The sequence below is a fragment of the Mustela nivalis genome, assembly GCF_964662115.1.
Source record: "Mustela nivalis genome assembly, chromosome: 6".
In the NCBI taxonomy this organism is placed as follows: Eukaryota; Metazoa; Chordata; class Mammalia; order Carnivora; family Mustelidae; genus Mustela; species Mustela nivalis.
Window position 1 is genome coordinate 65,430,811 of NC_139025.1, and position 18,419 is coordinate 65,449,229.

The 18,419-nt window shown below is 35.0% G+C and overlaps 1 protein-coding gene across 19 annotated transcripts in view; it reads left to right on the forward strand.

Moving 5' to 3' along the window:
- HECTD1 (HECT domain E3 ubiquitin protein ligase 1) overlaps positions 1 to 18,419 on the forward strand; it is a 99,808-nt gene that overhangs the window by 42,248 nt on the left and 39,141 nt on the right. For all 19 annotated transcript variants that reach the window (XM_082737880.1, XM_082737866.1, XM_082737877.1 and 16 more), the window contains exons 11-19: positions 2,577 to 2,715; positions 2,905 to 3,075; positions 7,585 to 7,807; positions 8,321 to 8,584; positions 8,684 to 8,760; positions 12,791 to 12,925; positions 13,693 to 13,839; positions 15,102 to 15,196; positions 16,174 to 16,279. In XM_082737880.1, the coding sequence (XP_082594006.1) occupies positions 2,577 to 2,715; positions 2,905 to 3,075; positions 7,585 to 7,807; positions 8,321 to 8,584; positions 8,684 to 8,760; positions 12,791 to 12,925; positions 13,693 to 13,839; positions 15,102 to 15,196; positions 16,174 to 16,279 (1,357 nt within the window). The remainder of the gene's footprint in view (positions 1 to 2,576; positions 2,716 to 2,904; positions 3,076 to 7,584; positions 7,808 to 8,320; positions 8,585 to 8,683; positions 8,761 to 12,790; positions 12,926 to 13,692; positions 13,840 to 15,101; positions 15,197 to 16,173; positions 16,280 to 18,419) is intronic.

Genomic DNA, 18,419 nt, shown 5'->3' on the forward strand with positions numbered 1-18,419 from the left:
GCTCTTCTTTGACTTGTGTTTGTTTTATTGTCTGTCTCCCCTCCAAAGTGAACTCCTTGAGAGCTGGCCTGTGTACAGCTATATTCTTGCAAAGATAAAGAGGTATAGAACAGGGCTTGATATTCAGTAGGTCCTTAGTAGATATTTAGTGCATAATTGAGTGAGTGTGTTTTGTTAGCCGTTGTAATTATTTTAATATTAATGGAGTGTGTTTGGATTAATGGGATATATTTGGATATCTCAGAGAACAATGTTAAAAAGGTAGAGAGGAGGCCTTTGAAGGCCTCTGTGGCCAGTGCTAATGAGCCATACTCCACAGTTGAGGAAGAGTCATTACATATCTGTGAGGATATTTCTCACAGTTAATTTTGTGATTTATGAAGATTCCATTGGCAGCCCAGTGGAGAAAAGTACCAGAAGACCAAGAATGAAAACTACATAGGTTCATTGCAAGATGAACTTCAAAAACAGTTGCTGGGGGACTAGATTGGTGGAAACAAATTCAAAAGGTTGAGAGATGGGTTGTATAGGGATTAGTGACCAGTTAGTTGTGAGAGGTGAAGGAAAGGAATAGGTGAAGAATGAGTACTGAATTTTTGAGTGATTGAGAATTTGATATTGGATATTTTAAGTTAAGGAGGTCTTTAGAACAAGTAGATTTGTAAGATTCAAGTGCCTAGAAGTTGACATTAAAGTGCAGGCAGACCGTTTTAAGTAGGAGAAAGTGTCAGTAAAATAATTCACTGTGACCATTAAAGTGCTTGGTTTTTATTCTTCTCTAAATAGGTACAGAGGTATAGGTATGAGTGGCCCTCTCCTTTTTTTAAACAAAACTTAGAATTCTCTTGAGGAGTCAGCAAGTTCAATTTTGAACAAGATAATTTGGCCTGAATGTTTTAGAGGACTAGCTGTCATGCCAATAAAAGAATCCTGATATATTTGGAGTAGAACTGCTTCATGATAAGGTCATCAGAAAACTATAAAAGTATGCCACCATATAAAAGATTCCTTATTAGATGGTTCGTTCTTTCTTTCTTTCTTTCTTTCTTTTAACATTTATTTATTTGAGAGTGTGTGCATAAGCAAGCAGGGGGAGGGGCAGAGGAGCGGAGGGAGAAAGAGAAGTGGGTGGGGGGGAAAGATTCTCAGGTAGGGCTCCATTCCTTGACCCCGAGCTCATGACCTGAGCCAAAACCGAGATTCAGATACTTAGCTGCCTGAGCTACCTGGGTTCCCCTCGATTGTTCTTTTCTTTTTTCTTTTTTTTCGATGGTTATTTTTTATCACTTTTAAATGTTTCAGGATTGGGGATTGGAATTTTGGAATTACAGGTCATTTTTTTCTCTTTTGTTAATTTGTGTTTCCTAAAATTTCTACAATAACCTTATGGTACTTATAAAATAAATAAATAGATAAATGTATGTACCTTTGTATGTTTCAGGATTGTCTAAATATAATTTTAGTTTTAGTACATTCGATGTTGAATTCTCCAGGTAATAGTTATACACATTTAATTGTGGCAAGTAAGAAAGCATAAGCCTTAGTTAAGAGCTCAGACTCTAGAGTCATTGCAAAGTGGCTACTTCCTAAATATGTGGCCATGAAAAAGGTACTTAACCTCTTTTATCTTAATTGGTTTCTCCTAAAGTGAAGATAATTACATTGAATTTTCTTTAGGTTTGAGAATAAAAATTAGGTATTGAGGTATTGAGTATGTATTGAGTTTATTAGGTATGTATTGAGTGTTGGCATAGTTGCGCCTAATATTTTAGAGGTATTGGCTCAGGTCATGATTATGGGATCCTGGAATCGACACCCACATCAGATTCCCTACTCTTTGGCCTACCATATTCTATAACATATTTGAATTTATAATAAAATGCTTTTTCACTTGAAGAACATATAGTGTTATGAATTTCAGCTAAAGAGAGTTGGAAAAAAAAAATAAAGAGAGTTGGGATATACATCGAATAGGGACCACATGCTGTAGAAATTCATGTGTCACCTGCCTTTCTTTGACTTTAAGGAGGAATTTTGCTTGTCCATCCTTGTGGAAGTTACCGCAAATCAGGGTAACAACAATATCTGTACGTCGGTGCCTAGGATATTGTTATATGCTCAGAAAATACGTGTTAAATAAACTATCTTTTATGTGATAGACCAATTTCTTTTGAGTCTATTATAATTTAAATGTATGTTATATACTTGTTTATTTTATTTTAAAAGAATAGGTTCCTTGTTATAAAACTGAGGTTAGTTTGTATGACTTTATTGAGTATCTATGTTCTAAGCAAAGCAGTGGATGAGTATAGAAAGAAAAAGAGCCATGCCAAATTGTTCACGGTGGAAGTATTTAAGGATTTGGGATTACTAGGATCTCTCACTTTCCATTTATATGAGAACATAGTTACATATATTTTTTTGTATACATTTATTCAGTTTACTTTTTAACAGAGTGTGTAAACCTTACCATTGGATATTTTTGTTTTCTTTAATGTATAATTGCATTTTGTTTTATTTTAGGTTCTTTTCCTGGCTTCCTAAAATTATTTTATTTATTTATTTATTTTTTTAAGGAAGGCAAGTCTTGCTCTGATTCGAAAAATGATTCATTTTTGCTCTGAAGCACTCTTAAAAGAAGTTTGTGATTCTGATGTTGGTCACAATTTGCCTACAGTACTAGTGGAAATCACTGCAACTGTCCTTGATCAAGAGGTCAGATTTTTATCTTTTTTGAAATTCCGGTAGCTTTAATTCCCTTTAGACAATGGTTAGCAAAATAATTTAATTTTTGTCCTAATTTCAGTAAATCGTTTTGTTTATGAAATTACTGCATTTGTCTACTTCAGGCAGTTAAATTTATTTTTATCGTTTTTCCTTAATTGCCTTTTTGTTTTCCCCCAGGATGATGATGATGGCCACTTGCTGGCTTTACAAATCATAAGAGATTTGGTAGATAAAGGTGGTGATATTTTTTTGGATCAGCTAGCCAGACTTGGTGTAATTAGTAAAGTGTCAACTTTGGCAGGACCTTCCTCTGATGATGAGAATGAAGAGGAATCAAAACCAGAAAAAGTGAGTGATGTTGTTTGCAGTGTTATCAGGAATAGAGTTTTTTAGAGGAAATCTAGTTACAATTTACGATGACTTTTGATAAAATAATGGCAGTATGAGGTAGTACTAGAATTTTTATAAAATTTGGTTATTTTTACTTTAAGATTTCATTTTTTTATTTTGGAGAAAGAATGTGATCAGGGGAAGGGGCAGAGGAAGAAGAGAGAAAATTTGAAACTGACTCTGTGCTGAGTGTGGAGCCTGATCAGGGCTCAATCCTACAATCCTGAGATCATGATCCAAACCAAAACCAAGAGTTGGACGCTAAACCAACTAATCCATGCAGGCACCCCCCTGAATTTGGATATTTTTAGAAAGTTTATTGATAAAATTTAAAACTTACAGAAAAATTGCAAATAGAGTATCAGAGTGTTCTTTATAAATTCACTAATTATTGACATTTTGCTCAATTTACTTTATTTATACAGACACTATGTGTGTGTATACATTTAAGAAATATTATTTGAAGGGCACCTGGCTGGCTCATTTGGTAGTGTATACAACACTTGAGCTTGAGGTTTTGAGTTTGAGCCCCATATTGGTTGTAGAGAATACTTAAAAGTAAAATATTTAAGAAGTATCTGGGTGACTTTGTCATTTAAGTATCTGACTCTTGATCTTAGTTTAGATCTTGATCCTCACGGTTGTGAGTTCAGGCTCTATGTTGAGCTCTACACTGGGCCTAGAGCCTACTTAAAGAAAAAAAAAATTATTATTATTTTAATGATTGTATTTATTTGCCAGAGAGAGAGCACAGGCAGGGGGACAAGCAGGCAGAGGTATTAGCAGACTCCCTGCAGGGAGCCCACCCAATGTGGGACCTGATCCCAGGATCTTGGGACCATAACCCAAGCTAAAGGTAGACACCCAACTGACTGAGCCATCCAGGTGCTCCCAAAATATTATTTGAATATTATTTGAGAAGCTGGGTACATAGTGCCCCTTTTAACAACCTAAAACTTCACCAAAAAACTAGGACATTCTCTTGTATAATACTGGTTAGTTATCAAAGTCAGGAAATTTATATTTATTTACTAATAACTAACTAAATAAATAGATTTTATTTATTTGACAGAGAGACAGCAAGAACAGGAGCACAAGCAGGAAGAGTGGAAAAGGGAGAAGCAGGCTTCCTGCCAAGCAGGGAGCCCAGTGCATGGCTCGATTGCAGACCTTGGGATTGTGACCTGAGCCGAAGGCATATGCTTAATGACTGAGCTACCAGGCGCCCCTATTTATTTATTTTTAAAGATTTTATTCATTTGAGAGAGAGAGAATGCTCGAGTATGAGCAGAAGGGAATGGCAGAGGGAGAGGGAAAAGCAGATTCTCTACTGAGCAGGGAGCCTGATTGGAGGTTCAATCCCAGAACTCTTAGATCGTGACCTGAGCTGAAGGCAGATGCCACACAGGTGGCTGAAGCCACACAGGTGTCCCAAAGATAATCTGTTTAAACTCTGATGCTTGAACAAGTGGGTACATACAGACACAAAAAAGAAATTTTGATTATACTATGGGTACCACATACAAAATTAATAGAAAATGAATCACAGCCTGAAATGTATGGGCATATAAAACTTAAAGAGGGAAAGGAAGAAAATCTTACTGACCTTGATCATGACAAAGATTTCTTAAATAGGACATTAAAAACTTATATTTTAAGGGTGCCTGGCTGGCTAAGCTGGAAGAGTATCCAATTTTGATCTCAGGGTTGTGAATTCAAGCCCCACATTGGGTATAAAGATTACTTAAAAATAAATAAATTAAAAGGTTATACTATACAAGGGCAAAATAAATTGGTAAATTTTCTTTTATCAAAAGTAATCTTCTGTTCTTAAAGATACCTTGTTTAGAAAATGGAAAGATGAGTTCTTGTGTGGCTCATTGGTTGTGTGTCTGATTCTTGATTTTGTCTCAGGTCATGATCTCAGAGTCATGGGGTCAAGCGCCATCTTGGGCTCCATGCTCAGCTTGGAGTCTGCTTGAGATGCTCTCTCTCCCTCTCCTTTTGCCCCTCTCTTTGCTGTACTATAATATACGCACATACATACGTACATAGCTTAAAAAGAAAATGAAAAAACAACCCAGAAGATACTCTTTGTCTAAAAATATTTTATTTGGCCTTCATTTTTGATGGATATTTTCAGTGCCTGCAAGGACTTTTGGCTAATCATTTTCAGAGATGGTCCATTGTCACCTGATGTACATAGTCTCCATTGAGAAATTCGCTTTATTTCTCATCTTAGTTCTTTGGTACATGACATATATATATTTTTAAGATTTATTTATTTGAGAGAGAGTGCGTGAGTGAGAGAGAGCACAAGCATGGGGTGGGTCACAGGGAGAGGGAGAATGAGGCTCCCTGCTGAGCAGGGAGCCCCATGTGGGGCTCAATCCCAGGACCCTGGGATCATGACCTGAGCTGAAGGCAGTCACTTAACCAACTGAGACACCCCGGTGCCCCAACTTAACATCTCTTCTAAGAACATTTTTTTCTTCCTCTGGCTATTCTTATGATTTTAAGCAGTGTGACTTTGCTCTTCTTTGTTGTGCTTGGTGTACTTGTGTAAATATGCACGTGTAAGTGTCCATTCCTGCTCAGGGTTTAATTTTCTTTGATCTGTGGGATTAAACTTTTTATCAGATTTGAAACTTTTCAGCATTTGAAATGCAACTGTCTGACCACTTTGTGTGATCTCTGGGAATTATCCAGCTTAATAATTTTCCATTTGTTCTTTGCCTATCCTTTATGGAGTGTCACCCAAGAAATGTGTGGTCCAGTACTCGTTAGAGACTCATGGTGACCACTTTGCCAATTTCTAGAAGTCTTTTTGAAGTCATACTGCTCGACTCTCTTTGTGTTTCTTCTTAGCCAGAAATTTTTGTCTGGAACTAAGGGGCTTAACTTGTTTTTTTCTGTTTTCTGGGGGATCATGGTCTTATATTGCATATTGCCCAATGTTTGAGACACTTTTTCACGTATTTTGACTAGCTTTTCGTTGTTTACAGTGCGTAAAGAAGTCTTGGTGCTTGTTAACTCATTGCGGCTTAGAGCAAAAGTAGTTTAAAGAAATTTATAATCCGTACTTTACAATCTCATTTTAGTGTTATAAGCTAACTACTTCAGTTTTTTATGTTCAAAAAAGTATGTAAAAATATTTTTTAAGTGTAACAAGTTTTTTTGAAGTTTAAAAGTGCTTTACCCAGGGGTACCTGGGTGGCTCAGTCAGTTAAGCACCTTCCTTGGTCTCAGGTCTTGATCTTGGTGTCTTGGGTTTGAGCCTGTTTGGGGCTCCCTCCCACTCATGCTCTCTCTGTCTCAAATAAGTAAATAAAATCTTGAAAAAAAAAAAAAGTGCTTTACCACATACACATGTATGTACACAAATACCAAGTTCACAATGGTTTTTTTTTTTTTTAAAGATTTTATTTATTTGACAGAGAGAAATCACAAGTAGATGGAAAGGCAGGCAGAGAGAGAGAGAGAGGGAAGCAGGCTCCCCTCCGAGCAGAGAGCCCGACATAGGACCCGATCCCAGGACCCTGAGATCATGACCCCCGCCGAAGGCAGCGGCTCAACCCACTGAGCCACCCAGGCGCTCCTCACATATGGTTTTGATGAATATTCTTAATATTTAAATATTGTCAACACAATAAAATTTTTCAGGATGTCCAGCTAAGAAAACAGTGTTTACAAATTGCTTTTTCTTTTAAGCATGCTCAAAAATCTTTCTTTTTTTTTTAAGATTAAAAAAAAAAAATTGAGACACAGTGGGACGCCTGGGTGGCTCAGTTAAGTGGCTGCCTTCGGCTCAGATCATGATCCCAGCATTCTGGGATTGGGTCCCACATCGGGCTCCTTGCTCAGCAGGGAGCCTGCTTCTCCCTCTGCCTCTGCCTGCCAATCTGTCTGCCTGTGCTCACTCTCTCTGACAAATAAATAAATAAAATCTTTAAAAAAAAATTTATTTTTTGAGACACAGAGACAGCACAAGTGGGGAGGATAATTTGGTAGTTTTGTGTAGACCAAATCTGTTGGTCTTCTCTATCAGTACACCTGGAAATGTTGTAACTTAGGTTGTTATTTTTATAACTTTTTTTTTGTTTTTAAGATTTCCTTTATTCATTAGAATAAGAGAGAGGACAAGCCGGGGGTATGGGGGTCAGGGGAGAGAAGCAGGCTCAATCCCAGGACTCTGGGATCAGGAACTGAGCAGAAGACAGATGCTTAACTGATTGAGCCACCCAGGTGCCCCTATTTATGTAACTTTCTTGACATTTTTAGGACTTGTAAGATTTAGCTATAGGTAATTAGTTGAATCAAAATACATACTAAACTGTAGGCAACTGAGTATATAAGTTCAGAATGGTTTAGTTCTAAATTTGATACTAGGACATATTTTTAAAAACCTGTGAGTATTTGATACAGATATTGTTTTCCTTGTTTCATTGAATAATTTTACACATTTAGGAAGATGAACCACAGGAGGATGCTAAAGAATTGCAGCAAGGTAAACCATATCATTGGAGAGACTGGTCAATCATTAGGGGAAGGGACTGTTTATATATATGGAGTGATGCAGCAGCCTTGGAATTATCTAATGGCAGTAATGGATGGTTCAGATTTATCTTGGATGGAAAACTGGCCACCATGTATTCAAGTGGTAGTCCTGAAGGTGGATCGGACAGTTCAGGTAATGTTTTATTTCTTCTAAAATGTTTTATTAGTTTCTGTAATTTTGATGATTTGTTTTTATGCTGATAATTTTGCTAGCATTGTCATAGAAATAGCACATTTTTGATGATTATAGGCCAATTTATTTATTATCAACAGAGAAAAACTGTTCTACCATGAAAGCATTTAAGAAATGCCTTTTTATTGTATGAGACAAGGAATAGCACTGTACGTACTTTTACTCTCTCTAATGTTAGGTAAAACTACCTCTTACCATGTAATGATGAATTGTATGTGTGTGAAGCCTCTTCAAGTAGTATCTTTTCCAAAAGCCTTATATTTTAAAAAATTACGCCTGTAGGAGTGCTTTATGCCTGAATCTATATATATCAAACCAGTGTGAATATACCAAAGAATAAAACTCTGCTAATTTTTTTTATATTAAACAGATACTCCAACAGGTAGCTTAAAAAATAAAAAAAGGAATATTTGAAAAGAATGAGGTTTTAAAATAATCATTTTGTCTTTATAGAAAGCAGAAGTGAATTCTTAGAGAAGTTACAAAGAGCTCGAGGCCAAGTAAAGCCATCTACTTCAAGTCAACCTATACTCTCAGCACCAGGACCCACTAAACTCACTGTAGGAAATTGGTCACTAACTTGTTTGAAAGAAGGAGAAATCGCTATTCATAACTCAGATGGTCAGCAAGCAACAATACTGAAAGAAGATTTACCTGGTTTTGTATTTGAATCTAATAGAGGAACCAAACATTCATTTACTGCAGAAACTTCTCTGGGTAAGTTGTATAGAATATATAAGTTTAACACATAAAAATAAATGAGTATCTTAAATTGCAGTGAAATAAATTCTGTGAAATGTCCTTTTTTTTTTAAAGGTTCAGAATTTGTGACTGGTTGGACTGGTAAAAGAGGCAGAAAATTGAAATCTAAATTAGAAAAAACAAAGCAAAAGGTATATTTGTGAGATTTTCTTTTTCTTTTTCTTTTTTTTTTTTTTGTCATTTATACTGACTTGGTAAGGTTTCATTGGTATATTGCAAGCATTTAAAAAATTGGGCCATATAACACAAGTTACCCTAATCTAACATATTTTGTTTTTCTTTTTCTGTGCTCATTATTTTATGTTCCACAGGACATACACATTTCCTTATAATTTTATACACATGCTAAACATAAACATTAAAACAAAATTTGTAAGACAATAAAATTAAAATTTTTGACTTGTTAATGTCACAAAAACTTTGAACTCATGCTTTAATTATTATTACAGTGGGGTTGAAAACATCATTTTATTTTACAATCCTGATTTAATATTCATGATAAAGCAATTTGAATGTCTGGTTCTAGATTCAGATATTTTGATGCTTAGTTTAAACGTCATCTTAGGTGAAATAATTGTTTCAAAAAGATATAGGAGTGGGGCGCCTGGGTGGCTCAGCGGGTTAAAGCCTCTGCCTTTGGCTCAGGTCATGATCCCAGGGATCCTGTCCTGGGATCGAGCCCCGCATCGGGCTCTCTGCTCCGTGGGGAGCCTGCTTCCTCCTCTCTCTCTGCCTGCCTATCTGCCTACTTGTGATCTCTGTCAAATAAATAAATAAAATATTTTTAAATAAAAAGATACAGGAGCAAGTGTTTACTGACTCCATCTCTAAAATAACAATAATAATTTTTAAATTTTATCCATTAAGTATGCTTCCTCCCCACCCCACCTCCCCAAATAAGGCTACATAACTCTTGGACTGGCTTAATAGAGAGAGCATGCAACTCTTGATTTTGGAATTTAAGTCCAAGCCCCACATTGGATATGGAGATAACTTAAAAATATAAGCCAGTATATTTCCATCTTTATTATATCAATTTTTGCTTTCTATTTTTCATTTTTAAAAGAGACAATAATCCCATGATTAGATTCAGTATTTTCTGATGGCAGAAATTTTTATTTTACCTACAGTGATATAGAATAGTTTTTTCATACAGTATATGAAGAATGCTTTTAGGTGTTTTGAATTAAGATCTTACTGTGTTTCTTATGGCTTTGGCCTTAGAAATAGTAGTAATAGGTTTTATTTGGAGCAGTTATACATAACATGTTTATGTCTCTATTTCTGCTTGTTAATGTGTTGGGCCATCCTAAAGATACTTCCAGATGCTAGACCTTGGAAAGAAACACTTTCATTTCTTTAGACACATATATATTATCTCTATAGCTATATATATGACTTTGTGATTGCTTCTTTGTTTTTAAAGAGTGTGAGGTCAGAAGTTTTTTCTAATTCAGGGTATCTTAAGGGCATTTGAGGAAGAAATATCTCAATTGAAGATAGCCATTAGATTCTAAAAGGAATTTGAACTAAATATAGTCCATTTTTGTTATTCATAATAGTTGTGTTATGTAAAGCTTCTGTGAATACTGAACTACTGCTCTTAGGGGAAACACAGGGTTAGGTTCTTTTGAGGCTCTGGTCACATTTTTGTAACTGATCCATACCTAACCTTATTTTATGTCCCTTTCTGTTTAAAGATATCATCTTTAATGTGTATTACTGACTTCTTAACACTGAACTTGGGGCTATTAACATCCTCATGCCTGAATGAAGTTTACCTAACACACATTTTCTCCTTAAGACATGTGTCATGCCTTCTTGTGCTTAGAAACACTGGGCAGCATTTCAGTACTATGTATGGTGGCCATTTTAAACAGTGAAAGCACCACTAAAATCACAGAAATGTTAAAAACTTGGCACAAAATAGAGTGTGGAAACTGGACACTTGTTTGTAAAGAGCTAATTCAAGTATGACACTTGGTTAAAGGTAGAGTCGCTTTGTTTGACCTCACCTGGGAACATGCGCATGAGGCACCTCTCAAGTTTTTGTTGCACTGTGCATGTCCACAAGTGACTGTGAGAGCACTCTGAGTATTGATTTGGAGATTATAGATTTTAATGAGTAGTTGAACTCATGAATATAGAATTCTCAAATAATGAGGATCAATTGTAATTTTTTGTAAACTTACCACTGAGCTATCTCAGGAATTTCTTGTAATTCCTGATAGGTTGTATTAACCAACCAAATTCAGAGTCAGTGGGAACTGAAATTTCACAATACAGAAGAAAAGTAAGAAGTAGAATAAATTAAGAAGAACTAGTCTCAATCCTTTATTTTGATATTCTTAAAGAATATATGATTATTGACTTCGTTTCTTAAAGTGGATAGTATCTTATTGACCATGTGGCTATTCTTTGGGTATGGAAATAGTATATATCAAAATATACTGATTTTAGGTAAAAGTAATTTTAACTATTCATTTTAACCTTCATTTTTCTTATTAATACTGCTTTACAAAGGGGTAATGTCTTAAGTGTTGTTTAATATTCAGAGCTTACTTTCCTCCTAATTCTGAAAGGCATACCAAAATAGAATGAAAAAGTACTATTAATTCATTTCAGGAGTCAATTTTTTTCTATTATGTTAGAATTATGCTAGGTTAGTTTTTTAAATGAAATTACATAAGTCCAAAATTTACATTATTTAAGCAGATATTTTTAAAGACTATATGTACTTAATTTTATCAGACCCAAACCTGGAACACATTAATTTATTTTTAATTTTAGTTTTTTTTTCAAGTTCCAAAAAGGCTTTATTACATACAGAGGGGGAGGGGTTCAGTCCTTCTTGGCAACCTCTTTGCTCATGGCTGCCAAATCATTGCTCAGCTCCTTTTTCTTCCTCTTGGCATGGATGTGTGTCCCTATACTTTTCTTGATGACCTTGAGGGCACACTTGTCCTTGGAGACCTTGAACAGCTCCATAGCATACTGCTGGTATGGGATGAAGCTGCGTAACTCTCAGATCCTATCTTGCATGAACTTGGTTTGCTTGGTGAGGTGCCCATGGCGGCAGCTGTGCATGCTCATGTTCTTAGTCACTTTGTGGTCCTTGTTGAGGCCCATGGTGGTAGAGTAGTACAGAGCCATGGCTGCTGTTCCTTCATGGCTCCAGTGGTGGAAAGGCTCAAATAACATTAATTTAAGTAAAAGGTGGCTAGTACCCAAACCAACTGTGGTCATTATGATTAAATATATAAATCTATAGAGTGTCATTTATACTTGGAATAATATAAATAGAAAAAAGAGTAAAACCTAAAGCACAGGGGCACCTGGGTGGCTCAGTCAGTTAAGTGTCTGCCTTCAGCTTAGGTCATAATCTTGGGGTCCTGGAATCGAGCCCTGCTTCAGGCTCCCTGCCCAACGGGGAGTCTGTTCCTCCATTTGCCTCTGCCCCTCCCACACGAGTAGTGTGCTCTTTCTCTCCCTGCCATAAGTAAATAAAATCTTAAAAAAAAACCCAAACCTAAAGTACACCCCTAAAGCAAAACCTAAAGTAAAGAGAAAAGAATAAAACCTAAAGTACACCCCTAAAGTCTAAAACCTAAAGTTGAACCCTGTTAAAAGGTTCAGCTTCAGGGGAGTTCCTTTCTGTATACAAGATGGAAGGCTGCCTAACTCATGGAACATTGAATAAAGCCAAGTAGGTCTTTAAGTAAGTTTTAAGGAAAAGTTAAAAAGATTCAACTTTGGTTGATTAAGTTATAGATGGCTTAATTTTTTTTTTTTTTTGCTTATTTATATTTTCTAATTGGTTCACTGTAATTAGGTTACTTTTATTTAAAAAAAAGCCAAGTTAATTTTTTACAAGTTGTTAAAGTTTATTTAAATGAAATAAGCTCCTCTTTGGCATATGAATACAAAGTTTAAACAACCAAAAATTAAGGTTATGAGTCATTTTATTTGATATTGCTTAAATATACTAGAGTACTTTTTCACCTGCTAGAACCTTTGACATATATGAGTAGAAGTAGTAGCATTTCTTGGAAGTTGGTAATGAAACCAAAAATTTACAAGTTGCACATTTATATGTAGGTAAAAGAGTTTTGTTCAAACTGTTAACTGTGAGAATTCATATTTGCCATTTTAATTTGGTAGGTACGAACTATGGCCCGAGATTTATATGACGACCACTTTAAAGCTGTGGAAAGCATGCCTCGTGGAGTAGTGGTAACACTCAGAAACATAGCAACTCAGTTAGAGTCATCTTGGGAACTTCATACAAATAGACAAGTATGTTAATTCAGCCTCTTGGTTTTATGACGCACATTGATCTTGGTTTAGTTTTTCCCCCTTTACCCTTATATTCTGGGTAATGATTAGGGGTCAGCAAATTACCACCCATGGGCTAAATTAGGCCTGCCACCTATTTTTATATGGCTTTGTAAGAATGGTTTTTATATTTTTAAATGGTTGAAAACAAATCAGAAGTAAGAGTAGTATTTTCTGATACGTGAAAATTACACGAAAATGTAATGATAGTGTCCAAAAGTAGTTTTATTGCTCACAGCCATACTCACTCTTTTATCTGTTGTCTGTGACTGCTTTGGTCATGTGGCTGCAGGGCAGAGTTAAATAGGTGTGACAGAGGCCAGATAGCCTATAAAGCCCCAAATACTTCTAATTGTCCCTTTATAAAATGTTTTGTGCACTGGGCGCCTGGTGACTCAGTTGGTTATGCTTCCGGACTCTTGATTTTGGTTCAGGTCATGATGTCAGGGTTATGAGATTGAGCCCTATATTGGCCTCTGTGCTCAGCCTGGAGCCTGCTTAAGATTTTCTCTTTCCCTCTCCCTCTGCCTCTCTTCATGTCTTCCCTCTCTTAAAAAAAAATTGTTTTCTGACCCTGGCAGAGATATAATTTACATTAATAATTTGAACTCCCTATTCTTATTTAATATCTGACTTATTTTCTTGATAATTGATGTGATAAATTAAGTATATTAAGACCTTTTTTTTGGTCATTTTTGTCTTCATTAAATTTTTTTTTTTTTTTTTAGTGTATTGAGAGTGAGAACACTTGGAGAGATTTAATGAAGACAGCCTTAGAAAATCTAATTGTACTTTTGAAGGATGAAAACACAATTTCACCATATGAAATGTGTAGTAGTGGATTGGTACAAGCACTGCTTACTGTTTTAAACAATGTAAGTTTACGAAATAGTACAAAACAGACTATAATACTTCTAACAATTATTTATAGCTACATTTTTGGCAGAGCATTTGTTTTATCAAGAAATATTTTAAAACTGAGGTAATAAATGTTAATACTTAAAATTTCTCTGGCTTTTCCTTTATGTTGTATCATTAGTTTGAGCCAGTTGAATTAATTAATTGAGTCTATTTTGATTTTTCAGTTTTTATTTTGTCAAGAAATGTTTGTTTTGTTTCTTTTGTCAAGAATTTTTTTGTTGTATTTGTTTTGTCAAGAAATATTTAAAAACTGTTAAATGTTAATATTTATAATTTCTCTGGTCTTTTCTTTATGTTATATCATTAGTTTGAGCCACTTGAATTCAATAATTGAGTCTATTTAGATTTTTGAGTTTCCCAATTACAATTTATTCTAGATTTTTTTGACAAAACACTTTGGCCTAAGTTTTAACATTATTCACTGCTCTGATTTCTTCATAAGATGAAATTATTCTATAGACCTTCTTAAGACCTTAAATTATATGCATAAAATTAATTTATGAACCATGACTGTTTAGGAAGTTACTGTAACTATTTGACAAGTATTTGCTAATAACGTTCTGCTTCTCGTCAACTTAGTCTACCTTTAGTATCTCTTAATTGTGATGAAAATCTTTATTTTCATGAATCATACCATATGTACTTACTATAACCAATTCTAACAAAACATAAAAAGTAAAAGTTTTCTTCTATTTTAGTTCTACTTCCCACTTTAATTTTTGCTCATACTGTATGTGGTAATAAACTCTTAAAATTCACTTTAACTTCTCTAAGTTGTGTATTCACTTCATCACTTCATTCATTTCAGTTTTACCACTTGCATAACTTCCATTTATGGAACTTATATTCACATTATATATCTTAGTGATATTTGTGAAATCATTGTTTTGGTGTACCAGTTATTTTTCCTAATACTGTTGAAATGGAAAATGTTCATTTGAATATAATCTGATATCACCTTGCATACTACACTTTGGGAAAAGCTGACTAGCACATTCTATACAGGAAGTAAAAAAAAAAGAAAAGTCTATGTTAGCTGTGCTCTACTAGTTATACAGTAAAAAGAATTTTAATTGAAAGAAAAGAATGATTTCACTTAGATTATATTGGTAATATTTTGTAATAATATATTAATATTTATCTTTGTAGTGTGTTTGATAAATTTTGGTAACAGCCTTAAAATGTTTTTTTTTTGTACCTTTTTAATTTTTTTTAGAGCATGGATTTAGATATGAAACAAGATTGTAGTCAACTGGTAGAAAGAATAAATGTTTTCAAAACAGCTTTTAGTGAAAATGAAGATGATGAAAGGTAAATCACTAAATTTCTTTTAATGTTTACAATGTTTGAAAGTTAGCATACTTCTTTAAAATTGTCTAATATAATGCTTATACACAAAATAGGAACTTTTAAATTCAGTGATCAAAGTAGATTTATACTTTAAATGTATAATAGGAAAGGCTTTTTAAAGCATTTTTTTTTTAATATGTTATTTATTTACTTGAGAGACGAAGAGAGTATGAGCAGGGTGAGGGGCAGAGGGAGAAGCAGACTCCCTCTTGAGCAGGGAGCCTGATGTAGGATTTGATCCCAGGACTCTGGGATCATGACCCAGCTGAGCCACCCAGGCACCCCTGGAAACATCCTTTTACATAAATTCCTTTAAGTGGCATTACTGAGTTAAAGGTTGTAGGTGATCTTAAAAGTTTCTTGATAAAAATTGTCAAGTTACTTTCTAGAAACATTATACCAGCATTACCTTGCCAGCAAATAATATGATTTTCAAAACTTTGCTGTTTTATATATTTTATATGTATCAAATTTTAAGTAATAAAATTATTTAAACTTTTTTAAAAAGATTTATTTATTTATTTGTCAGAGAGAGAGAGAGTGCATGTACACAAGCAGAGGGAGTGGCAAGCAGGAGAAGCAGGCTCTGCTCTCAGACTCCCTGCTGAGCAGGGAGCCTGATGTGGGGCTTCATTCATCCCAGGAGCTGGGATCAGGACTTGAGCCACCCAGGCGTCCCATAATTGTTTAAACTTTAAAAAATAAATTTTATGTCTACTTTGAATGCAGTTGATAAAAGTCTTATAGGTAAAATGAAATACTTTATTCTTAAGTGAAGGAAATTGAGTTGTGAGAGTATTTTTGTTTGCACATACAAAATTAAACTTCTCTTTGCACTCATAAAGAAAGTAGGGGTCTTTATGAGGTTGGTAAACACAATTCTGTATGAATTTGGTTATAAAATTATATAAATGCTCCTAATTATTTTTTCTTTGTAGTCGACCAGCAGTTGCATTAATTCGGAAGTTAATAGCTGTACTAGAGTCTATTGAACGTCTACCTCTCCATTTATATGATACACCTGGATCCACATATAACCTGCAGGTAATCATGAAAAATGTAGTCACTATTGCTTACTATGTTTAGGAGTAGTCTTTTACTTTGCTTAAGAAAACAAAAATAAGAACAAACTTTGTTTCACATTGTTTTAAGTTAACAATTCCGCTTATTCATTAAAGACTGTAATCCTAATGCCATTTGATTATTTTTAATAATTTGAATTATTAATATTTCAACTTTTAAAAATCAAATCACTGTGGATTTTTAATAAATATTTTTAAGTAGTAAATCATTTGGTTGAAGGTAAGTGGAAGAAGATGCTTTATCAGTGGAAAAGGCAGGAAAAAAGAAATGGGTCCTTTTGTTCTAGAATTATGAGTTAAGTCCTTTGGTCTCTATGAGTATCAGTAGATGAGAAAGTATAAAAATATTTTAAGGACAATTTTTCTTGCTCTATGTCATTTGGTAAAGCCAGGTGGCCTTCCTTACCTGTTCCTATTGATTATTTAGGAAATCTTGTGTTTTATAAGAAGCCTTGTTTTTTTCCTAAATGTTTGGGTTGGCATTTACATTAATTTATTCTTGTATTCTTTTGTTAGCAAAATGTGAATAGACAGAATAAATATTCTTTGTATGACTATCCCAGTACAGACCTTTATTATATCTTTTGTAGGTTACCTTAGTTTTCTTTATACGTCATTTTGCCTGAATTTTGCCTTTATCCAGTATTGGACTGCATGGAATAGTTTCTTTTTTTTTTTCTTTTCTTTCTTTCTTTCTTTTTTAAAGATTTTATTTATTTATTTGACAGAGATCACAAGTAGGCAGAGAGCTAGGCAGAGAGAGAAGGGGAAGCAGGCTCCCTGCTGAGCAGAGAGCCCGATGCGGGGCTCGATCCCAGGACCCTGAAATCACGACCCGAGCCGAAGGCAGTGGCTTAATCCACTGAGCCACCCAGGCGCCCCTGGAATAGTTTCTTTTAAATACAGTCTTTACTAAGTGACTAAGAATTTGTATTTGCCAAAACAATGGTTACTCAAGGCAAAAATCTTGCCATACCCCCCAAGTATCCAAATGTTACCAAAGCCACTAGATTCCCAGACTAGAGAAGTTGTCCAGGGAGTTAAAGTATTTAGTTTGCTTGACATGGAATTATATATAACATGATGTTGAGATCTACTTTGTGTTTCATTTTGGATTGAATAATGAAGAGGAGCAAGGGCTTTTTGGCACATCCCCCCTTTTTTTTCTTAAATATTTTATTTGTTAAGCAATCATTATGCCAAATGTGGGGTTCCAAGTTACAACCCCAAGATCGAGTCACATGGTCTACTGAGTCAGCTAGGCACCCCAGCACATCCTTTTTAAGGCTTTATCCTTTTTTAGGCTCTATCCTCTTTTTTTTTTTTTTTTTTTATTAAGATTTTTATTTATTTGTGGGGCACCTAGGTGACTCAGTTGTTAAGTGTCTGCCTTCGGCTCAGGTCATGATCCCAGGGTCCTGGGATCAAGCTCCGCATCAGGCTCCCTGCAGCAGGGAGCCTGCTTCCCCCTCTTTTACTCCTCCTGTTCATGTTCCCTATCTCACTGGCTCTCTCTCTGTCAAATAAATAAAGTCTTTAAAAAAAAAAAAAGAAAGATTTTTATTTATTTGAGAGAGACAGAGCATGTGCAAGGGAGGGAAGAACCCTGGAATCATGAGTGAGCGAAAGGCAGCTGCTTAACCAACTGAGCCACCCAGGCACCCCAAGGCTTTATCCTTGTGAAGTGAATGATGCAGAGGTAAGTCTCAATGACTGGAAATTCCCCCGCTTATACAGTCCTAGGAGCATCAACATCTTTTATTATGCACTTCCCATTTTTAGGAGGCTGTGCAAGAAGGCTGGTAATGTACCTTCTGGTAGTTTTGTAGTCTAAACTGTTACCCACATGCCCATATAAATATTTGATTATGTATCTATAGGAATTAGTGAAGATTTAAACAGTAGTGAAAACCACCTAAAATTGCTGGTTTCATACTTGTTTAATAAAATGGATTGGATTGGAAGCTATCTTGTATTTTTGTTTTATTTTATTTTTAAAAGATCTTATTTATTTATTTGACACAGAGACAGAACACAAGCAGGGAAAGCAGCAGGCAAAAGGAGAGGGAGAAGCAGCCTCCTTGCTGAACAGGGAGCCTGAC